The 24,522-nt window shown below is 31.8% G+C and overlaps 2 protein-coding genes across 4 annotated transcripts in view; both read left to right on the top strand.

Moving 5' to 3' along the window:
- Positions 1-3,095, top strand: part of LOC105248564 (sodium-coupled monocarboxylate transporter 1) — a 152,667-nt gene extending 149,572 nt beyond the window's left edge. For all 3 annotated transcript variants that reach the window (XM_025413925.1, XM_011253413.3, XM_011253412.3), the window contains exon 6: positions 1,088-3,095. In XM_025413925.1, the coding sequence (XP_025269710.1) occupies positions 1,088-2,255 (1,168 nt within the window). In that variant the 3' untranslated portion in view covers positions 2,256-3,095. The remainder of the gene's footprint in view (positions 1-1,087) is intronic.
- A 1,040-nt stretch (positions 3,096-4,135) lies between these two features.
- LOC105248563 (putative aminopeptidase W07G4.4) lies at positions 4,136-23,932 on the top strand. Its single transcript, XM_011253411.3, has 9 exons — positions 4,136-4,261; positions 4,456-4,743; positions 10,177-10,458; positions 14,658-14,766; positions 19,385-19,532; positions 21,035-21,381; positions 22,313-22,591; positions 23,152-23,391; positions 23,482-23,932. Exons 2-9 carry the CDS (start codon positions 4,727-4,729, stop codon positions 23,638-23,640), a joined length of 1,581 nt encoding a protein of 526 aa, XP_011251713.1. The 5' UTR covers positions 4,136-4,261; positions 4,456-4,726; the 3' UTR covers positions 23,641-23,932.
- The last annotated feature ends 590 nt before the right edge of the window (positions 23,933-24,522 follow it).

Below are 24,522 nucleotides of genomic sequence, written 5' to 3'. Positions count from 1 at the left end.
CATTTATTAAGGTTTAAAATATCAATTTAAACGAAGAAACGATGGCATATGTTCTTAGGATGAAATCGCATACACTCTTATTGTTTAATGTGACTGAATAAATGTCTCGCAAAGAATAAAAAAGTGAAATTACTTAAAATGATGAAAAATTAAAGTCGCTTAAAACCTCTACATTTCTTACTATAATACAAGCTATATCTAGAGACATCACAAAATTATATTAAATGACTACATCGCCATTTTGTTAGCAAAAAATTTACGCTTCTGTGATGTTCATTCATACTAATGTATATTAACGTGATGTATTTTATACGTAAGTGGTTATACTAGACATTTTTCTAAACTTTCACGATGAAAATTTAAATTAATCCATCGAAATGGATTAGAAAATATTTAATTTTCTGTTTATGCACTAATGCGAATTACGATTAAAAATATTTAAGTATTATAAAAAAAGGATTTTAAAAAATAAACAGCTTGTTTAAATCTTTCCGTAATGTATGTAATTCGCATTAATTAATGCACAAATAAAACAATTAAATTTTTTCTAATATTAAAAATATAATCTTTCATTTTTATTTTATCTTTTTATCTTTTCTAATTATCTTAAAATTTTTAGTTTTTAATTTTTTCTACATTGTTAAGTTGCAATAATATTCTCTTATCTTGAGAAGTTAAAAAACGATTATAAGAATAAATGTTATGTAATTGTTATGTAATTGTTCTCCCACCTGTTTGCTTCATATATTGACAGAATTCTTTCAACAAATATTTATTACTTTCTTTACTTTTTATCAAACGTAATAAATCTTTTCTATAAAAAAATTTTTTTGGAATATATAATAGAGAGAGAGAGAATTTAGAAGATTTTTACAAAATAAATGTACATACAATTAATAATTATATAATATTTTTTACAACTGTCATATATAATTAAACGATCTTTGCATCTATTATTCCGGATTTAGCACTATTATATCAATTTTTCTTAAATTGTCTCTCACATATATACGTATATATAATAGTTTACTATTTCAAGTTGTTTTCGAATTTTTTCGTGACTAAAGAATACTTTTTGTTTTTTCAGTACGATGATGGCTAACATGCCCATAATAACAATCCTATTCTCGCTATCTTGGATCGTTGGAATGGTCATTTTCGCTAATTACGCCGACTGTGATCCACTCTCTCTGGGATACATATCCAAAATCGACGAGATCGTACCATTCTACGTCGAAGATAAATTCCTCCACCTACCCGGCATGCTCGGTTTAGTAATGGCAACTCTATTTAACAGCGCCTTAACTTTGGCAGTATCGAATCTTAATTCTCTCGCGACGGTGACATTCGAGGATTTTCTAAGTCATATACCGGCATTGAGAGATCTTAAAGATACGCAGCAGCTCAATACGATCAAAATTATCGGCGTTGTGTACGGTCTGTTGATAATCGGCATTAGTTTTCTAGTAGCCATGCTATCAGGCGTGATAGAATCTTCTATGTTAATGACGTCGGCAACGTCCGGACCTCTTCTTGGAGTATTTCTCCTTGCCATGTTAGTACCTTGCGCCAATTGGAAAGGTGCCGCCGCTGGAATGCTCTTTAGCCACGTAACGACGTTGTGGATCACCTTCGGTCATCTCAGTCTGGATACCGTAACAAAGACGCTGCCATTATCGACGGAAGATTGTCACAATGAGACGTTTTCGTCATGGGTCACAAAACCAATTAGTTTAGATTATTCCACGCCAAACGTCTCTAACTGGACGAAAATGTATGAGACTATCACGACGCCGTCATCTATTATCGACGAGTCTGATAAATCGTCCGATCCTCTAGATGTCCTTTACGGGATCACGTATATGTATTACGCTTTTATTGGCAGCGTAACGACGGTCGTCATCGGTATCCTCGTAAGCTTGATTACGGCCGATACCGAATCGGACAAATACGAGGAGCATTTGCTACATCCTATGGCGCGAAAAGTAGCGTCTCTATTTCCCGGGAAGAAAAGACTCTATGCCAGTAGTACCCGACTCGGGAATAAAAACGACGCTACGAATGCTACTGTTTCCTCGGTGGCATCCATCGCTGACAGTACCGAGAAAGGGATAGAAAGAGTTCCTTCTCTTCAAGGATTCATGGATGACAAAGGCAGGTTACAACTGGACAACAGTTACGTGGAGAAACTCAATGCATTGAAGACCGCTTCTATCGACGTGACCAATGAAATTGGCAAACATACCAGACTGTGATTTGACCGTAGTCTATAAGAAATGTTCCTTAAGTGTGTATTATTTGTAACAAATCGTAGAAAATAATAGGAAAATCTTGATTTTCAAGAGTGTATTTTAGCGATATTTTCAAGAGTGTACGGTGTACCGTAATCATGAACTCGATGAGTGAACAATTGCGTGTGTTAGTGCCAAATTTGATTATCCTAGCATGGTGCATATCATTATGATTTGTGACCCATGCGTAGAATGTAATTACATGTAAGCAAAGTTTTCCTCAATTACAATATTTGAACTACATTTACATTTAGCTCAACATACTGCTCAAATGAAGGCAGAGTATTACTTATACATTAGTATATATTATTCGAGAAATCCATTTAAGATTTAAATATTATGCTAAGATATTATGCTAGGCTTTAAGATTTAAATACTATGCGTCGAACATTTTATAATATATTGTTATAATATATATTATTATAATACTTAATTATACTTGAATAGAGAATAGTATATATAATAGTATATATTGATAGTGAGTTAAGGTTTTTGACAACAAAACAAATCAAAGTATGCGAGTGTTCCTCCAGCATAATTTAATCTTAAATGGATTTCTCGAATAACAAGTAGTAATGTATAAGTAGTACTATTAATATTTTAACAAACGATATATTATAATTATATATCGCGTTTTTCTGTTATATACATATGTGCATATTGTACGTGCATCATATTCTTAAATCGCGTCGCGCATTAAACTTTAAAATTTGTTTTTATACTTTATAGAGTGTAAGTTATTTTATAAGTAGAAAATATTGTCTTATAAAATATATATACGTAATGAACACAATGCTAATTCAACGATTGTGATCGCTGATTTCATTTACCTCATTGCACTTATATATTTATTGCTTTAATAATACAAATCATTCTTTTTGTATTTATCTTGTAATTACTTATAACCCTCAAAACTCTTCCTCATATAAATGCTAATTAATATTTTGAATATGATATACTTCCAATAGGATTTATTTTAATTAATAAATTAGTAAATATTAAGAATGATTAGTAACTATTATAAGAGTATTGATTTTAAAATAGAAAATTTAATCGCACGTTTATAATGAGAGAGAGAGAGAGAGAGAGAGAGAAAGAGAGAAAGAGAGAGAGGTGTAGAACACATTCACGCAATTTTATTGATATTTTCTATATTTATTTATTTTTCGATGTTTTTTAATCTATATATTTTTCACTTATTCTATATTTCACTTAAATATGGTTTATTGCTTTCCCATATTGGTATTATATACATTGTTTTCTTTTTTTTTTAGAATTTTTTATAAATGTATTGAGACTACTGATGTTCAGTCTGTATGACGTATATCCGTTATTTAGGAGATAATTCAATTTTTCCACTATCCAATGTCAAATACATAATATCTAAATTACAGATGTTGACGCCCACTTACGAAATGTGTAATCTACTCAACAGGGATAAGTACATCCGTCTCTCATTTGATTGTAAATAATTTAATAACTATAATATATGAATATGAAATCACTATTTTTTTCTTTTCTTTCATTGTTGTTCCATTTTTATTGCATATAAAATAATCATTGCGTATATGTAACAGAAATTACAAGAATAAGTATAATAAATATTAAGGTAAAAGCGCTATAAATATATGGATAGTAAAATGTAATTTGCACTTGACCATCGACCATCGCTATTTCTGTCTTCTGAAACTGGAAATTCAAGTTTGAAATGATTCGGTATGCAGGCTGCACAACACTGGCAACGTTGCAACGATTTAATGGTAGTGGTATCGTTAATATACAGTATATACCCTACCCTGGCAAAATAGTTCTGTAGTAGTGAAATGGCATCAAGACGGTTGGTTGTATTTGAGAAAACACGACTTGCTCTTTAGTATTGCGTGCGTTCTCGAGCTGGCCACTCGCAAATTTCTTTGCACAAGAAATAATATCACTGACACGTCGAGTGATAACAGCATGAATCACTCTTAGTAATTTTCTTTCAATTTTCTCTCTCTCTCTCCCCTTCTTTCTCTCTCTCTTTCTCTTTACATTTACTCCTTTTCTCTTTTTCTCTTTATCTGTTTATTAATTTTCCTCATTTTCCCTATTTTTTTTTCTTTCTCTTCTTTCTCAACTTCTCAATTATTTCTACTGCTATTATTTAATCATCGCCGACTTTCAGGTTTGAAGCGTGCCGCGAGCCACGAGTACGGTTTCGATTCTGCGCTCTTCGCTTTTTCGAGGCGTTCGATTAAACCACGAGAATACCTCCATTTTGACAGTACGCCGGCAAAATCGCGTGGAGCACGCGGATCAGCTGTGTGACTATTTTTGTCGATTATATAGAAGACGTACTGTCTCTTACTGGTACGAAGGTACAGAAAATAATAACGTGTCTGTGTGCTACCTTATTGTGGAGCTTTCTTATAAATACGGCGTGAGTGCAACGCATCATGGCGGTGGAATCGAGGTAAATGCGCAGAAAATTTGCACACATGTGCTCCGAGACTAATGCGTGCCGGTAGATGCTCTTCACGGAACGCGAACGACTCTCTTTTGAGGGTTCTGTTAAAATTATTCATGAGAGTGACGCAAATGATTCGGATTCAACCATTAATTATCCATCTTATTTAATAATATAAGAAAGATGAGCAGAAATATGATGCATATTTCATTACATTATCACGCGTTTTCTGCAAACATGCACAACATGCACTTAATCAGAAGCTTGTTCTGCGTTCGTCTAATAAATCTCAAGAAAAAAATAAAAATAATTAATTATAATTATATTTCACAAATGTTTACAAAACATTTTTTAATATATTTCAATGGCATAAGAAACATAAATTTATTATAGATGCAAAATTTTTCTATTCTTCAAAAAAAATCAAATTTATATATCATGGTACTTCCGCTTTATTTTGGGAACACGAATAAGCAATGCCATTTTTTGATTCGTAATATTTAGTTATAAGTTAAATATTGAATAAATTTAATTTATTTAAATATCAAAATGTTATTGTTGATATGTGCACTGCATATGATAATTGCATAATATAATTACTGAGCAATTCGAAATTCCTGTGTAAATTTCAAGTTTTCGGTGATTAGTTATGTAGTCTATGTCGAAAATACGACGTAAACATATTCGCTTGCGGATTCGCGTTTGCTCGTGAGAAATACGAGTTCCTCCAAGCAAATGTCGGTTCGTTTCACACTGTTATACGAGACAGTGGTGCCCAACTGTTTCGAAGCTGCAAAGTTTCCGGCATCATTAGCTCGCAACTTAAAACATGCCTCTGATTGATTGCACATTGTGCATGTTTGCAGAAAGCGCGCGGTAGAAGTTAGTTTCATTCATCAAAACTAAACTGATATCAAACTCCAATATATATAATGTAGTTTCCGCAATGCTGTTTTTAATTTTCTCTCGTAGAAACTTAACAGCGTTGCTTTAAAGCTTATCAAATAGATATCCGTTGCTCTTGTAAAAAGTTGATATTCTATATCGTAAAACATTGATAATGAATTGATAAGAAAAACAGTCTATAAGTATATTTTTACAGGTGATAATTTTACAAAGTCGAGAAAATCTGCTTCGTATAAAATCATACTTAAATAACTTAGTTTATACAACTTTTGCTCAAGCAATATTGATCGAATCTATACTTGCGGTTTTATTTTAATTAAAAGAAATATTATTTAGTAAAATCAGTTACTAATCAACTTAGTATATCATCTTTAATATATACCTACATTACAGACTTTCAATATTTGGATATCTACTGAACATTCATGTAGATTTGCACCTTTAATTTGATAAAACTAAATTGAGAAAGAAAGACAAACAATATTTTTTTATCCTGTTATAAATATTTTAATATTATTGCATATATTATATCGAATAAAAGCGTACATATATATCGTGTCCACTTTGAATCGATTTTATCATTTGTAGCTCCGAAAGTTGCTTATTGGGACATGATACTACGCTGATTAACCTGCGGTTAATTTGTTGCATACTTGTTAAACTTGTTATCCATCTCGTTGAAATTAATTGTAATTATATATATCAACACAATTAGTTTTTATTATATATTTTATTACAATATTTTATCACAATTTGTTTTTATTATATTTTTGTTATATTTTATTACAATTAATTTTTATTATATATTAGAAAATACACTTTATCATTTAATTGCAGTCCGTCAAAATATATATACGGAATATACATATTGCGTATTACGCAAAAACTATAAAACGAGTTCGAGAAGATTTTAGTAAATATTTAGAAATATGTTTAGAAAATATATTTCTAATATTTAGAAAATATATTTCTAAATATGTGCGGATAAAAATTTCAAATTATATATTGCTAATCAGAATATGTATTATTAAAGCCAAAATAAGCTTTTAAAGCCAAAATAAGCTTTTATCTTTTATATAAATAAATAAGAGAAACAATTTCTTTTTTAGATTACATTTTCAATGTATAATAAATGAAAGCATTTTGTGACAATTTATATCGAAACTTTATTACAGAAAATTCATTCCAAAAGTCAGATAATTTCCACAACTCAAAAGAAAATGACAGAAAAGTAACGAGAACATTATTCGAATTTTTACATATTTTAACGATAACAAGAGTATTATGCGAGCGCTTAGAGAGAAGAGAGAGTTACGTTTTATATGACATCTTTGACTCATGCTTATATACAAGTGCACAAATATATCGGTGATAACATTCCAGCCACGATAAAAGCTTGCGTTACATTATTCATCGAAATGTCTTGCGCTGCGAACGAAACATAATTTTTCGAGACTGCTCCTGCGCCTTTCCTGACTTCTTCGCTCTTTATAGCCATTGTCGGATTCGATGTGTACCAGACACAGATATAGATAGCAGTAAATTATTAGCGCATCATGCATAAACCGCATGAAGCGAGCCTGTGGAAACACCTGATGCAGCAATGGCCGTAGATCTACAAAAACTTCATTATCACCGTGTGATATATATACACGCTCGGAATCGCGCGGGGAGGCATTATTGTCTGCTGGATTATGTTCGCGATCGATCGACGTTCGATTTATCACGCTCGCGCGCGATATCATGTGTACTCTTGAGATTTATTATCTTCTATAGAATTCAACGTTATTGTGCTTCAATTGTGACCAGTCAGCGTTGACCGGGTTGATTTCGCGAGAGGAAGAATCTGTTAACGTGCGCATTAAAAGTCGACATACGAATATAAAGGAACTATCGTGATTAAAATCATAAAATTAATTGCAAATAAAAAAATACTTCAAATTTAAAATAAAATTGCCAATTAACTCGCTATGCCTTCTGATCGCGATATTAAATCTAATCAACTATTTTAGTTAGAAAACACTTCATAATCATAAAAATCGTTAATATACTATAACTAGAATAAACATTACTGTCTCCATGTCCCAACTAATTCAATGTCAACTTGATATAAGATATTTTGAAAGTAGTTGTTGTTAAATAATTAAAATAAATAACTGCCATTATTCTGGAAATTATCCTTAATATTTTTACACGCAGCATTTTCTATAATACATGTATCCATCTGTAATATTTGTTTGTTACATAAAAAGGATTTTTGTTATTACGTTTCCGTTTAGTCTTTTTATAGTTATATTACATAGTTGTTAATTATATAGTATATTTTATAAAATTATCCTTATATAAAATTTTATTTGCATAAAATATATTGACGAACATGTAAAATTATACTACTTTCATACTTTCATATTTTTACACATTCATATATTAATCACAAATATATTTACATAAACACACCAGGAATGAAACAAAAACATAAAACATATGCTATTTTTTATCACATTATATGGATATTATGTGTGTAAATACTATTTTAATATTTTAAACAGCAGTTTTAGAATATTTACATTCTAGCAATTTAACAGTGACGACTTCCGTGTGATAAGCGATGCTGTATAGATACGTATTGTTAATATAATGCAAATGTATTCCACGTAGAAAGTACCGCCGACGGTCTTATCTAATAGTTATGCGCTGTCCAACTGAAGTATTCTGTTTTCCAAGACCCACATTTAACGATTCACTTTTAATTTAGCACTAAATGTAAAAGCTGATAACTCTCGCTATTTATGAGTACCGTTGGCGATAAAAATGCCATATTTTTTATAGAATAATTACAGCATGGTAATACATGCACATATGTAAATTTATTTTCTAATAAAATGTTGTGATATCTAATTGTAAAGTCAAATAAAGTATAATAAATTAAAATCAAGTTGAAAAATAAATAAATAATTATTTTTGTTTATATTTAATATGTAACATACATTACTATTTTTATATACAACAATAAAACAAATAGGAACAAGATAAAAATAATAGTTTCTAGGCTTGGATAATTATTATGAAATAAACATATTTATTGCAAGTAAAATTGATTAATTTGTATCTTTTTAATTTATTTTGTTAGTCAGTTAGATATAAATATTATATAAGTTTTAAATTTTGCTTAAATATTCATTATTAAAATAAATTATCGAAAAATAAGAATTGATAAGACTACTTGTATTAAACATAATAAAAAGTTTTTTTTTCTGTTTTCTTGTGAAGTTCTATCTATTGCGTGAAAACGAAATTCGAGAGAATTATTTGCAAAACAGAAAAGATTTTCCAAGTTACTGACGTCAGAGCTACTGAAATTCTATTGTGCCATGCTATACAGATGATAGTATCGATCGTTCAAAAATACCGTAATATAATCGGCAAAAATTACCTAAATACGTGAAACAAGTCATAATCTTTCGTTTAGTTATTGATTTGAATTTATTGGCAAATAATGATTTTGCTTTAAAATAATATGCTTAAATATACTTAAAAATTAAAAAAAAAATAAAAGAATAAGATAAAGAGAAATAAATTTTTGGATCGTTTCGAGATTGTATATCATAGCGCTTAATAATAGCATACGTTTTAAATTGCATCAATATTTATCTCATTATCAGTTTTAATGTACGCTATCATTCACTAGTTCGAAATTAGTTATGAAGCATATGTTACATTGCGTAATTTTACTTCTTTTTCAATACGTGAACATACGGTCCATTTTCCTATTCAATTTTACCGCGGGAATAATGCAAAATTGTAATATGCGAAGAGATGGACTTACATAAACATTTCCGCAGCGAGAATCAAACAATGATTCAAGTGTTCTATAAATACTGCAAGATATATCGAAATAAAAATATGGAAATTTCATTCCTTTCTCTGCTTATAGTTTACAGAAATTTCTTATTTTTATCACATTGCAAAAATGTGGATTAATCTTATGTATTTATTACTAATAAAAGTAAATTGTTATTCTAATTCATGTATTCTAATTTATTTTATAGCCGCATTTGCAATAATATATATTTCTTTATTTAGTACTAAAAGAATGATATGTTCTTCTCACTTTAGACAGATAACTTTTGGCGCATTCAGTCATAATAATAATTGAAAAAAAATCGTTGCGTATATCATTTTAATCAGACATTTAAAAAATAAAAAATAAAATCAAAGTATTTGCATCTTTGTTATACAAAAATGTATTCATCGTCGTTCAAATCAAATAGAGTGTCGTCATTCTTTGGTAGATAAATAATTATAATGTTTATCATTTAAATTAAATTATGATTATTAAATATCTTGTTTTTTTTTCCTTCTTTTGTTCTGATAAAAACTTTATTTCCCCGCATTGATTTCCCTGTTGTAATTATGCGGATCTGAAATTGGCATATCATGTTTTTGTTAATGAATAATTATTTTGCTTTCGTTTAATCGGATTTACCAATAATTAGCGGCGCATCGGATAACAAGCATAATGATTCATTTCAGATGGATGCCGTGTCAGCTGAAAGTTGAAACGAATTTGTGCAGTGGCGATTACGATGGTATTATTTTGGTGTCAGGAAATGCTCCTGGATCCGACGAGCCGGAACCCTTCAAAACCGTCCTTTACGCTGCTGCCCAGATCGATGCCGCACTGGGCGTGATCGGCGCGGTTTTGCCCATCAATTTGCTCGCAAAAAGGCTCATTTACAGTCCAACGGGCCCGCTTAACATGGATTATCACGATGTGCGAAGCTTCGCAGAAGCTACCACGAAGGGAATAAAACGGTAATTCTTTTGTGTGACCTCATACGCTTTTCTTTCTCTTTATTCTTTCTTTTTAACGCGAGCAATAATAAAAGCGTCGCAGACATAGGTATGTATGTGTTTTATGTATATGTGTTATTGGCATATTCTTTCATGTTTCAAATATGGCTTTATGACATATCGAAAAATATACAAATAAACGATGAACGGAGTTTGCTGAATACACACACAGAGAAAAGGAATTTAATATCGTAGCAAAATCATTACATTATTTCATATTTGAAAAGTGATTAAATTTTGTAACCGTGATTAATTATTTGATATATTACGCAAAAAAATCTTGTCATAGTATAAAATAAAAATAAAAGAAAATAAAATATAAAATAAAAATTTGTACATATATTTGTAATAATATAAATTTACTGCTGCAATAAATTTAATTTAGTTTATTGCGAAGTAGTTTATAATCAATCAAATGCATTTTGTTTTCGCAGCAAAAAGTTTAATTGTTTTGACTGAATAAATATCAATTCGTTATTGTGTAGCGAAATAATGTATAGATATATGGAAATATATATATACACAATGTACAGTTTTAACAAGAATTATTTTCAACAAATAAAATTAATATTTTTACAAGTATTTTAATACCTGCGTATAATAATTGATGATATTTACTATGATATAAATGTCAGAAAATAAAAGAAAATTTATCGAGAGAATTTTCACAGAGATTTATTTATATATATATCTTCTTTATAAAAAATTCTATTAAATAAAAATTGACGATAAATGCAAAATTGCATACCTGATGCATTGCGGTTTTTTTTTGACTTGTGCGAAACACTGTGTTATTATGAATAACCTAAACTTTAGAATTTGCAAGTCTCTAGCGGTTCTTGGTAACTGCCATTACCAAACTGGGAATTGTCCGTTAATTCAGCGCTTTATATGCTGTCAGTGAATTAAATCGTGGTTGCGACGCCGCTGAATAAGTCTCGGTTATCTGTCGTTTCACGGGGAGATGGAAATATTATACAACGGCAGACAAAGGAAACGACGGTACAAAATGACACGATACTATTAAACCAATGCCGCGCATCTACCTCTGCCGTAAAATGTCTGTTTTTTATCTCGGCGATTTCAATGAAGTCTCTATTTTTAACATACCATTTCTTTGTCAATATACATGTATTAATATTTATTGATGATAAACAATAACTTTTCGCGTCAAATTTTCGCGTCATTTTATTTTCATAATATTTCAATATTGATGATCACAACTCTTTTAAATGGAATCAATGTATTATCGCTAAAAAATATAATCACTGATAAACTCAATTATAAATATAACACTGCAAATCAATAAAATCTCATGAAAGAATTAGTTGGAGCAGTAATTGCTTTGATCAATTTATATTTTAAAATGCGTTTTGTATTACATTATAATACTATACATGAGATAAATTTATAGCAATATCTAAATTAAAATCTAATTTAATAAAAAATGTTGATTTCTTAATAGATTTATCATAGTTTTAGAATAAAAAGGTGTAAATATCTACATGTAATATCTACATAATTCTGAACTTGAATATACATACTAATTATATGTATTTCATTCCAAATGCATGAAAGAGATTTCTCTGTCAAAAATAGCAAAAAAAGCAATTCAAAAAAAGTTTTAAAAAATTATTTTGTAAATATGTACGATTATTACTGGTTTTTCAGTGTAATCCTACTGCCATAATCAGTGAACATAAAACAAAGTGTGATTTTTAATGTGTATTTTTAATGAAGGCCAATGAAATGCTCACTAATTTTCGAAGAATTCTTGCGTCACTGTTCTAATCAATGAATTTTTATTTCATTTAAGGGAAAAGATTTTAATAATATATTTTTAATATCTGTAATATTTCAAATAAATATTTTTCACCTCAGAGACATTTTGTGAAATTCTGCTGTAATTTCGCGATATGTATATTCCAATGTTTTTCGATGTATGTGTAAATTTAGACTCAGCGAGCACGTTCAGGGAAATGTTATTATACGTTATATTACGTTCTCGATAATTTACAGAAAAATTCTAAAAAAATTGCTCCATTATTTCCCGAATTCCCGTTTTAATTATTTATAATATCGAAATAATTAATCAAAGGCCCTTGATTACGTGTTTACAATTTCGAACATCTTCGTACCCGCATACCAATGCACTCACGCGCGAATATTTGTTTCATTGTCGCGAAATGATGGTCTTGTAGCGAACGGGCGAAACGAGCGAGTCACGAACTGACAGTATTTTGTGTAACTCGAATAGCTGCATAGAGGAAACGCAATGATGCGCGAACGAAATTCCGCTCGAGCCATATGCCTGTTCGTTGCCTAAAATTCGATTGAAAAATAAAATTCCTGTCTGTTTGCCACAACTGTTTTTTGCATACGGGCAGTAACGTCAACGGAAGATTGGCGTGGAGAATATTTCACTTTAGATGAGAAAAATTGGGGATCCTATCTCGTACAGCTTTGCAATGCAATTAAATTTAGTCGAAGGATGTATTAGATTCGGCGCGACTGAAAAAATTACATTAGAAATATCTGATAACTAATAAATATTGAAAATATTGAAAATATGTAATTAATAATGATATAATTGATAAAATTTCTATACATATATATTAGAATTAAAATTAATAAGAGAAAATATATTTACAAAAATATATTAAATAAGTTATAATTAATTAAATATGTTATAAGGATTCAATATATATTTTCTTTTAATATACATCTGGATGAATCTAACGCAATACAATTTTAGTAGAAAGTAAAGTGTTCGATTATTTAAAAACAATTTGCTTATTTTTATAAGATTTATTTTTATTGAATATATATTTTCTTTTAATATACATCTGGATGAATCTAACGCAATACAATTCTAATAGAAAGTAAATTGTTCAATTATTTAAAAACAATTTGCTTATTTTTATAAGATTTATTTTTATTCAATATATATTTTCTTTTAATATACATCCGGATGAATCTAATGTAATACAATTCTAATAGAAAGTAAACTGTTCGATTATTTAAAAACAATTTGCTTATTTTTATAAGATTTATTTTTCTCTCTTTTATTTTCTTCTCTTTTCGTGTAGACACACATACGCAAGCTTATTAATATTCTACAGAGGAAGACGGTCTCAGTCTCCGATTTATATCGTCCATATCTTAATTACTAATGTTCTCTGCAAGCAAAATGTTATCACGCTCCGTTACGCACCTAAGCAATAATGCGGTATTTGTAATCCTTTTGGAATCCTGGAATAATAATGACCCACGATCCTACGCGACATTAATACCAAATCAGAAATGCTCTGTTAAATCGAGAACGAGAGATTCGCAATGAAACGACAGTTTCTCGAAATTCTAAAGTACGAACAACGCGCGCATTGAGAATATAACGAAGTTTAAATACGATAAAGCGATGCTTCGGGGATAGATTAGTAGTTCGTGATGGAGAAATGAGGGATTCTCAGTTTTGTGGCTGCGTTTGCGTTACAAGACAAGAGGAAAATTGGACACGAAGTGAGCGAAAATGGCCATTCGTGTCTCGGAATTCAATGAGAACCGCAGCTATCCTTGGGGAAAATCCATTTCTCTTTTTCCTTTTTGCATGGACGTATCCTTCGGGATATAGTTCCCCTATTGTAAGTTTTATGATATCAATATTATTGTGTAGATTCACGATGTCTATAGGCGATCGCTGAACATTGACGATATGTCCACATCATATAATAATTATGATCGGATTTCTCTCGAAAATGTGAATGCCTTTCAATCTTCTGTCCAAATTGCCGTCTCTAGGGTCTTTCTCGATCCATCACTGAATTCTTAAATTATTGACATTCTTTCGTCTATCTATCTGTCAGCAGAAGGAGCCTCTTGACTGTTTGATCCTTCCGTCGACATTCCTTCTTTTAATGAATAATAGAACTATCGAATCCATGACAAGCAGGAAAAAACGTCTTGCGTCACGTTATATTTTATCCGTCTTAGGATATAATATAATAATTTTAGATTATGGAATTAAAATTTAAGATTACTGAGTGGCTTAAAATTGATAACTTTAATGCAAATTTCATTTCTTATATAATCAAATATTTTTATTAATATAACATATTAATATAATATAGTTTATAAACTTGAGTGATTTTTTTTGCATTCAGAGCTCTACAAGCTGGTGTAAAGAGTCCTCTATTAGTGCTGTTACCGGATGATCGTTTTGAGAATGTCGAGCTGGTCACGCTTCTTGGTGCACTCGAGGCTCTCTACGTGGTAAGTTTCGTATCGCGAATTATTCATAATAATACTAACGTGTTGAAATAATATTTGAATTATACATTTGAAATTCTACATCCATAAACATAATATTTTAAATTCGATAAATAAAAAATAAGATCACATAATCGCGTAAATGCATGTAAAAGTTTAATAAGGTCGATAAATTAATCAAAACTTAATCTTATTATTGAAACATTATTTCTCGTAGAAACGTATATTTATACAAAAAGGTAATTTATTTCGTTTGATTTAATTTAATTAAAAATAGTAACCACAGATTTCTACAAAAGTTGATGAATACGGAAAAATTGTAAATCGATCAGCAAATTTCTAGTTATCATCCATATATAAGTTATTAGAAGTATGAAAAAAAGAGAAAGATCATTGAAAAATCACTGGTCAAAATCGAGAGAATCGATAGCGAATGTTACTCGATTGTGCCAATATATATCCGCTTAAGGCATTTCGCAGATAGTTGGTACAGTTGTGGTTACACAAGAGCCGTTTAAACCAATCAAACAGATACAGTACAGCTTTGTGCGCACTTACGTCAACGAAATGGGAAACCTGTAGTTGTATTTGGAAGGAATTCACCTCCGTGTTTCAGCCGAGTTTGGTGGGCTGTGGTCTGATTGGTTTCGAGGGGAAAGGGAAGAGTTGCTCACCATATTCTAACTCTAGTAAATCCATAAACCTTGTTTCTATAAACTAAATTGCTGCTGTGATCTTAATCCATAACTAATGACGAGGCTGTGCGAGCCGCGTGACGCAGTTCGACTAATCCGCGATATTTTGCAGAAATGTAAATTAATTCTACCCCATTAATATCCAATCACTCCAATAAGATTCAGTTCGCAAATGGCCGCGTCGTTACTCCGAACCTTCGCCCGGATATTCATTATTTAACCATCACGAGACACGGTTACGAGATGGGAATATACGTGTATCTCGAGCAATTAGCATGCATGTATATTCCACGAAAAGGATTAATACAAGTACCCGTGCATCGAATGCAATCATTACGATCGAGCGAGCGTTCGGTCTCCGGTCGATTAAGCGAGTAGAATCGCTCGGCGGATTCTCGATCGATCGAATTCGAGCTTTTTCGAGGCTCATTTTTCTCGGGCACGAATCTATGTGTGTGACAGCGATAGGGAGACCATCACGACATTACGCGCCAAACAACAACGGCGTCTACAGCACCGATCGAAAATAAAACTATAGACCTCCTAGCTCTTAAACGGGGCTCGTTCAACGACATCTTGAATAAACGATCGCCCGATGATAGATACGGCGAAGAGCGCGGTCAACACGGCCATCAAACAACACCTGCCACCGACAGTCACCGGGCGCAAGCTGCGCTTGATGGATAAGTGTGCGGCATGTCTTACGGAGGATATCAGGTTGCGCAACTCGATTGCAACCTCCATTGTTCATTAACCTCAGCGCCGCCATGGTTAATTACTGGTCGGACTATAGTATCCGTGTTATTATGCGAACTTCGAAGTCGGAAGTTATCCGGCGCGGTGCGATCGATTTGCGGATTCTATTAGTAATCGCTTTACTAGGACGAGCCGTCCGATCGACTGCCTCATTCGCATACGCGTTGACTGAGCATACTTAATTAGATGTAGCCATTGAGAGAGTCTATTGAAAGCATTAAATGTCAAAATTTCATGTATGACATTTCTTGACAAAGGGAAATTTATAATGTATAGAGAGAAATAATGATTAAAAATTAGAGAATTTTTATATGTATAATGGAATATTATCTTGCATATGTTATTATTGTCGTATTGATCGATTGCATTTTTTTTATTATATAATATTATTTAAAAAAATTTTTTTTACGATAATGACAACTAAAGCAATTTTAATTATGTATTACAACGGCACTTTTATTTTACGAAATAAAATAATAGAACAATAGTGCAAGGGGACAAAGAATAGCATTGTGTGCGCACGCGTATTTGATATACAAGTTTCTCTTTTACTCGAACTACTTTTTCATTGAAACTGTAGTTTCCAATAGCGTGCAATATGTATAAATATTAATATAATATTGATTTATTCGGCACAAAACAGAAACGAGTATCAGAATAAAGGCTCTGGACATTCACCCTTTCTTGTTCAAAATCAGAGACATCGAAGGGGTAGTAACTTTAAGCCGATAAAATAAAGGAAAAGAAAGACTTTGCTTGTATCTAGATTATACATTTAGACGAAACAAGGAATTGTTTCTTCTCTCTGTCTTCTCTTACATTTTACATTGTGAAAAAAGACAAGTATTACATTTTAAAATTATGCCAGAAAAAGAAAGAAAGAAAGAGAGGAAAAATTTGAATTTATTATATGTTTAAATGATTATTTTTCTTATAATTAAATAATAATATTATTTATTACATAACTTACTTTCTTAAATACATTTAATATTGTAATATTTAATATTATAAATATTATTACATATATTTACGTATAACACATATCTTTAACTTTCTATCAATTTCCTAGACAGAATTTATTATATAGAAATTAAATTAAAGATATATATTATTATAGATTTATTTAATTGAAGAAATTAAATTGAAGATATATATTATTATAGATATATTATTTTTACGCGTATTGCTATGCTTTTTAAAAAATAACGTAATCCTTTATACATGTGCATCATGTAATGTACATTTCTTAAAATTGGGCCAATTTAATTTATTGATAATTTGATGTGACAGTGTCATTCAAGCTTTGAATAAAACATTCTGCATTGATATTCAAATATTAAAGTTTGATACAATATTAATTGTTTCGAGAAATAATCACAATAATGTGTCAATAATATTATTGTGGATGACATGTATCATTAATTAATCGGATAAATCATTGATGAATGAGATAATCTCAAATTGCCAGTATTTTAATTTTTAATACTATATGTATAGTTAATTTCTATGTTCGGCTTAAAAATCATCCCTGATGTCGAATCGATCTATATCGACACCAATATTGTGCATCTACTCTATAAGAAATATCTGAATCTATTTCTTCCGAGGCATTACTTAACGCGCGGTAAGACTTACTAACGTGGCGGACATTCTCGTAACTCTCTTAACGTCCGTACATAACGGGGATTCTTGTCTTCTAAGTTCAAGGACCAAAATTCTAAGTTCGGACCACCAAGAGAGGAGCAGTCGGTCGGTGGAGGAGGAGGCTTGTTTGTGGGAGATGGCGGATTGTAGTAGGGGAGAGTTAGAAGGTCGCGGCGGGGGTAAGCCGAGTACTCTGCCCTATCTCTCAAGAGTAGCAAATGCTTGGCGTTCCTGAATCCTGGCGGCCGGCGAGGCGACCTAATTAGCGAAATACTCGAGCCTTCCTTCTCCCGCCTGTCTCCATCGTCTCAACTTCCTACCGTTCTCTCAGCCCGCGGCGACGAACTCCTACGCTTCTTTCCTGATAATTCCCTCTCCTTTGTACAACCCCCTTTCCTCTCCCGCGTCGCTCGTTCCTTCCATCAAATACGAGGCATCGTTTTCCAAATATCGAAAGCATCCTTGGAATTTCTGTGTCGCGTAATCAGAACATCGCGAACGTTACGTGAATCTCCTTCTTTATCGTTGTACTCGTGAAGTTCGCAATTTTTTTCTTTATTTTTTCGATTCTTTCCGCTTGCTCGCAAGCCGCACGAACGCGCATCAAGTGACAATGCAAAATGTCGCTCGCCATAGAACGGGCCAAGCACGTGTCGCGGAGTTTTTTTATTGGAAAAAATTTGAGGAATAATCGTGTAAAAAGAACTAGCTTGCTATATTCCAAGTTTTATTACGTGAAAAAATTATGAGAATATTTCTCCTCTGGAATTTTTTAAATTACGCATGAATTATAATTTGAATATTATCGAAGCTGCGACTTTTTCATAATAATTTTAATATAAACTAAAATGGATATTTAAGAAATTTTTTTAAAGAAAAAATGTTACATATTTTGAAATATTAAATTTTTCAAGCAAAGACAGCTATTTGCGTCTTTGTTGAACATATAAATCGGATAGAAAATCTTTCAGTCGGTTTATAGTAAGTCCATAAGAGCTATAATTCATTATCAAAAGCGCTTATCCGATAAGAAGATTATCATACTTAACATTTTATGTGGACGAATAAACTTCTTTTTCTTTATTGTACTCTATGAAAAGAAAATAATAACTGATATATGCAAATGATACATGATACGAATAAATGATACGTGCAAATTGCAAATACATATATGTAACATATTTCAAAGTTAAGTCGTTTTAATACAAGTTAAGAAAATGCATAAACACTTGATAAACCATACTTGATACATATTTTATTATAAAGAGCCGCGAGCGCGAAGTTTTTGTATAAACCTAGAAATCTTTTAATAATCTTAAACTAAAATTTTAATATACATGATAAAAAATTTCTATTATTATTATTATTATTTTTAAAAATACAATCTTGTTACTTTGTTGTTTGCTATATCATTCTTATTCATATTCGCATTCATATTTTATTCTTATTGTTATTCATATTTTTATTTATTTGTTTGTTTTTTATCATTCATAATTTTCAACTCGCAATATGTGATATTTTCATAGCCTTTGGAGGTGCGAGAGATATGTCCGGATCGGCGTTACAAAGCGTGTCAACTCGGAGTGTGGAGTCCGATTTGTCCTAAGAAGCTTCAGGGTATCGTGAAACTCGCCTCGGCGCTCGAGAGTGGCAGATACGTCGCAAGGGACATTGGTAAGTTCTATACTGTTCTGTTCCAGTCATATATATATATATATATATATATATATATATATATACATATACACATACAATTCACAGTACTTTATCAAGTGAGCGGAGCAGGTTTTCCTGTCGCGTAAAGGAAGAGGTGCACAGGTTTCCGTCGCGAGTTTCCGCTTCTCGTGGAAGAAAATAAGCTTGAGAGAGGAAAATCGCCTGTGGCTTTCCACTTGTCCGAGAGAGGTCTTTCGGCTCCCGATTAATCGAGCACAACCCGCTCGCTCTTCCGTGTTCCGGTGCTTTAAGTTCAGTTGAAATGGCCCCTGGGAATTATCGAGTTTAAAGTTTAAATAGCCGGCGATTTGGAGAATTTAAGTGTTCATTTTTAACGTTACGCTTCGCGAACAAAGCAAGAAAACAAAAAATTCCCGCTGGGCAATTAGTAATAATTGATACTTTTTACGGTTGCCTTCACATTTCAATAATTCATTGTATTTTACGCATGGTATTTTCACCGGAATCAAGCAATACACGTTTATCACAAACTTTCATACATATTCCTGTTTAGTTGTGTTGAATACAGAACGTATATTCACTTATTCTCGCACAGTAAAACTAGGAAAGTGAATAATACAATTTCGTAAAGTAAACTCTGATGACCTGGCCGCAGGCTCAGCCAAGTCTGAATCATTCGCATGTGCCAGAGTGAAGAATAAATAATACACGGAGCGTGAATTTTTCAACATTACCAGCGCAGATCGGAAAAGAAATTCGTATTGTTGACTTAAGGCACATAAATTTTTTATCGATTGTATCGCGAGATTTCTGTTAATTTCAACAATATATTGAAATTTACTTGCAATATCATAATTGCAATATCAATAACAATGACTTTGTCGGTAGCAGTATTTACTCTTTATATTTTTCCATCAAACAACAATAACAAGGGACAAATAATTAATTAACAGCCTTGTGGCTTTAGCTTGTCAAATAATAAAAATAATTATGATATGCAGTTGATGAGAAATGTTGTTTTCTGAAATTAATTGGATGGAATGCATTTCTTGTAGAAAAAAAAATAGAATTTAATGTTTCATATTTCAATTTGCGTATAAAATAAATAGATGTAAAATTTATTTCTACGAATCAATCAATAAATTAATTTATAACTTAATCAAATATAGACAGTAATATACGAAATGATATAAAAGCTAAAGGAAAAATAATTAATTACTATAAAAAGCCTGATTCGTACTAAAGAATCAATTAAAAAAGTACATCATATGTTTCTCCATTTTCATCAAGTAAATTATTGGAAGTGGCGAGGTATCTAAAAATAAAAGGTGCTACAAACAGAATGTTTCTCTTCCAATTATTTTGTCAACATCAAATACTTTATTTCTATTAATATTTACGGATTAAATCCACATTTTTATTACGTTGTATTCTATTAATATTTGTTCGTATTCTAATAACATCCAACGGATCTCTGTTTTTATTTCACGTTAAATTAGGAGGCGCAGATCCCGAAAGAATGGCACCCTTGCGAGTGGAGGAATATCTGGTGGAGCTGTTTTGCGGATCGAATATCACGATACAAGTGATATCCGATCAGGACACCCTGCTTCAGGAATACCCGCTGTTCGCCTGTGTAAATCGCGCTGCTTCGGTGATACCGCGTCACGCCGGTAGGATTATATTTTTGACCTACGAGCCGCCCACCTGCGTCTTGGAGACGATCATGCTCGTGGGAAAGGGTGTCACTTATGATACCGGTGGCGCCGACATCAAGTGCCAAGGCATCATGGCAGGCATGTCGAGGGACAAATGTGGCGCGGCCGCCTGCGCTGGATTCATGCAGGTGCCGCATAATATATCGTCAAGCGTGGCGCAATACATCATGCCGGAAACGATCGTGCTTCATTTCGCCTCTATTAATTGCGCTTTAATAAGTTCTCTGCCCAACTACGCGAGTTGGAACATCCTTGAAACGATCATCGCTGTTCTAGCCCTTACGACATGATGTAGAATGCATTAATAATTTGTTGCATATTCTCTCTTCCTCCCTCTTTTTTCTCCCCTCTCTACATACACAGGATGTTTCTTAATAAGTGCGAGAAATTTTAGATTCTTTGTCGAAAATTAAGGGGTTTTTCATACAAACATTAAAAAGTTTTAATAAAATGTTATAGGAGTTGCTAGAATAGGGGTTGCTAGTTTTATGGGGATAAAACTAGCAACCCCTATTCTAGCAACTCCTTATAAGGGGTTATAACAATACAGGAGACTGAAAAAATATTAATAACCTTTTTACTAGTAGAAAATATCCGTCTAATTTTACTTCTTTACTAACTTGTTCCAAATTTGAGAAAAAAATAAAAATCTAATTTTTACCCCCATTTGTGGAAGAGTGTAACTCCATAAAGATGAATGTAGGAGTATATTTCTATGAAAAACTCCCCTTAATTTTCGACAAAGAATCATCTCCTAAAATTTTTCGCACTTATTGAGAAACACCCTGTATATTTTTATATATCATTATTTTTATTCGCGATTTTACCGGTAAATTTTTTCAAAATTGATTCTAAAAATTTCTTATTTTTTTTTATATCAAAATGACAAATATATCGCTTGACATTCTGATATAGAAAAAAATCAAGAATTTTAAGAATAATCATTTATAACAAATTTATCAAAACCGCGAATTAAAAAAATAATGCATAAAAATTTAATTGTGCAAAGATAATTTCATACATATCGTAAAAAAAGATCATTCTTTTTGAACATTGTAGACAGTGAATTTATTGCAACCACCGACAGTCAAGGTCGTCGCCGCTTTATGCGTAGTAAGAAATAGCGTAGGCGAGAACTGTTATGTTGCTGATGAATTGATAACGGCAAAATCCGGTGCGAGGGTACGCGTGGGCAACACGGACGCCGAGGGCAGAATGGCTATGGCCGATGCCCTGTATCATCTCAAAGAAATGGCCCTGTGTTCCGTGAACCCGCATCTCTTCACGATAGCCACGTTGACAGGTCACGCATTCTTATCCGCGGGTCCAGGATATTCCGTAAGTTTTTAATTTATTCTCGCTCGTTATTAACCGTACGTTTTTAATCGCATTTCAATTAATGTCGAGATAACACGCGCAACTACTTGAATTTCTATCGGTCACATGACGATATAGTCATGAAATAACAGAGAGAGAGCGAATAATCTCGTTATGTTACCATCGCGTACACGAATAACAAAACTAGCTATTCCACGCGCGAAGTGACGGGGAATGTATACAGACAGTTACGTATTTGTTGATTCATTGAGGAGAGCTTAATTGGACAGAGTTATAAATGACTTAGATGCAGTGCGCAGTTTACTCGCGCCTAGCGTTATATCGAATTCCGGACATGATATAAAATGACGTGTGATATGAAAGCATATATAAGCTCATCATAAAAATTGCTCGTTGTACGCTAACCATAACTCATCCCTTTATTATCTCTAAAAAACATTTCATCTATTTTCTACATATAATTCATATATATAATATATTTATATATAATAATAATATTTATATATAATATTATATTTAATATTATATTTATATATAATAATATATATTCATTGTTATAGATTGCGATGGATAACGCTGTGGCACGACTATCAAGTAATGCGGAGAAGCTTCAAGCTTCCGGTGAAACTATGGGTGATCCTTTTGAAATATCGCGAATACGTAGAGAGGATTTTCACTTCCATGAGGGAATCGCGGAAGGTGACGACATTCGTCAAGCGGTGAATCAACTTAGTTCCAAAATTCCGCGAGGTCATCAAGGACCGGCCGCTTTTCTAATTAAGGCGTCTGGAATAGACAAGGTATCGCATTTTTATTACCTCTTTTTTTACTTGAGATTTTAACGTATTGTCAAATATTATCATATTTTTTTAACAACTTATGACTTTTAGCACGGTATTGGATCGGAGAAGCCTTTAAAATACTGTCACCTGGATATAGCCGGCAGTGCCGGTGATTTACCTGAACAACCAACCGGTTCTCCGATTTTAGCACTAGCTAAAGCGTTTCTTTTTGATAAAATAGATACTGCGGACACCAAAGATCCGTGATATATTAATACCAACTGCCTTATTCGTTAAGATATCTTTAAAATAATTAATATTTAAAAGCTCGCGCTAAAGAATTTTGCATATTATCCGAAAAATAACGATTAATTATTCGTAAATCCTTGATCCTCTTCCGCGTAAGCTGTACAAATTATATAAATTTATTTCAAATAATCACATTCACATAAACGATTATTATAGAATTATTTGTACAGTGTCAAACTTATTAATAAATGTTACAGACACATATTTAAGATGGCAAAATTTTAGAAGTAACAAATTTTTATTTCTATTGATAGACAATAATAGAAATAATAAATTTATTTCTCAGGAATACAGTAAAAAATTTAGTATTTAATCATTTAATAACTTATATATTTTTGAAGTTTCTCTTTACAAAATCGCGGTGCTAAATATATGTCTGTAAACGGTTCTGATTATTTGAAGACAAAAATTTCTCTCACATATCACACATCGGAAATATTATAAAATGTTAAATCGTTACGATGAGTTTACAAATATTTTAACATCTTGTGCAAAAATATTCGCATTACGTTATATAACATTTATCAATTAAAAATGCTCATTATTCACTTGATTCTCCTGAATTAAGTTCAATAAATCTTTGAAAGGCGATCGATTTAACGCAGATGCCGTAAACAAGCATTAGTGGTAGATTAAGAAGCTTTCCCATTACAATGACGTAAATTAAAAGATGGTTAAATTTATCCATTTTTGTTCTTCATCCGCCTTTTCCTTCCTTCTCTCTCTCTCATACAGATTTTTCTCTTCTTCCTTTATGTCTTCTTTTCTTTCTCATCCATTTCATATCGATTCCAGCATGGAGTTTGTAGTGGTACTCCTTTAAAGTACACGCACATCGAT

The sequence above is a fragment of the Camponotus floridanus genome, unplaced genomic scaffold (assembly GCF_003227725.1).
Source record: "Camponotus floridanus strain SB8 unplaced genomic scaffold, Cflo_v7.5 scaffold71, whole genome shotgun sequence".
Classification (NCBI taxonomy): Eukaryota; Metazoa; Arthropoda; class Insecta; order Hymenoptera; family Formicidae; genus Camponotus; species Camponotus floridanus.
Note: the sequence above shows the minus strand (reverse complement) of the source record. Positions and strands in the feature narration are given on the sequence as shown.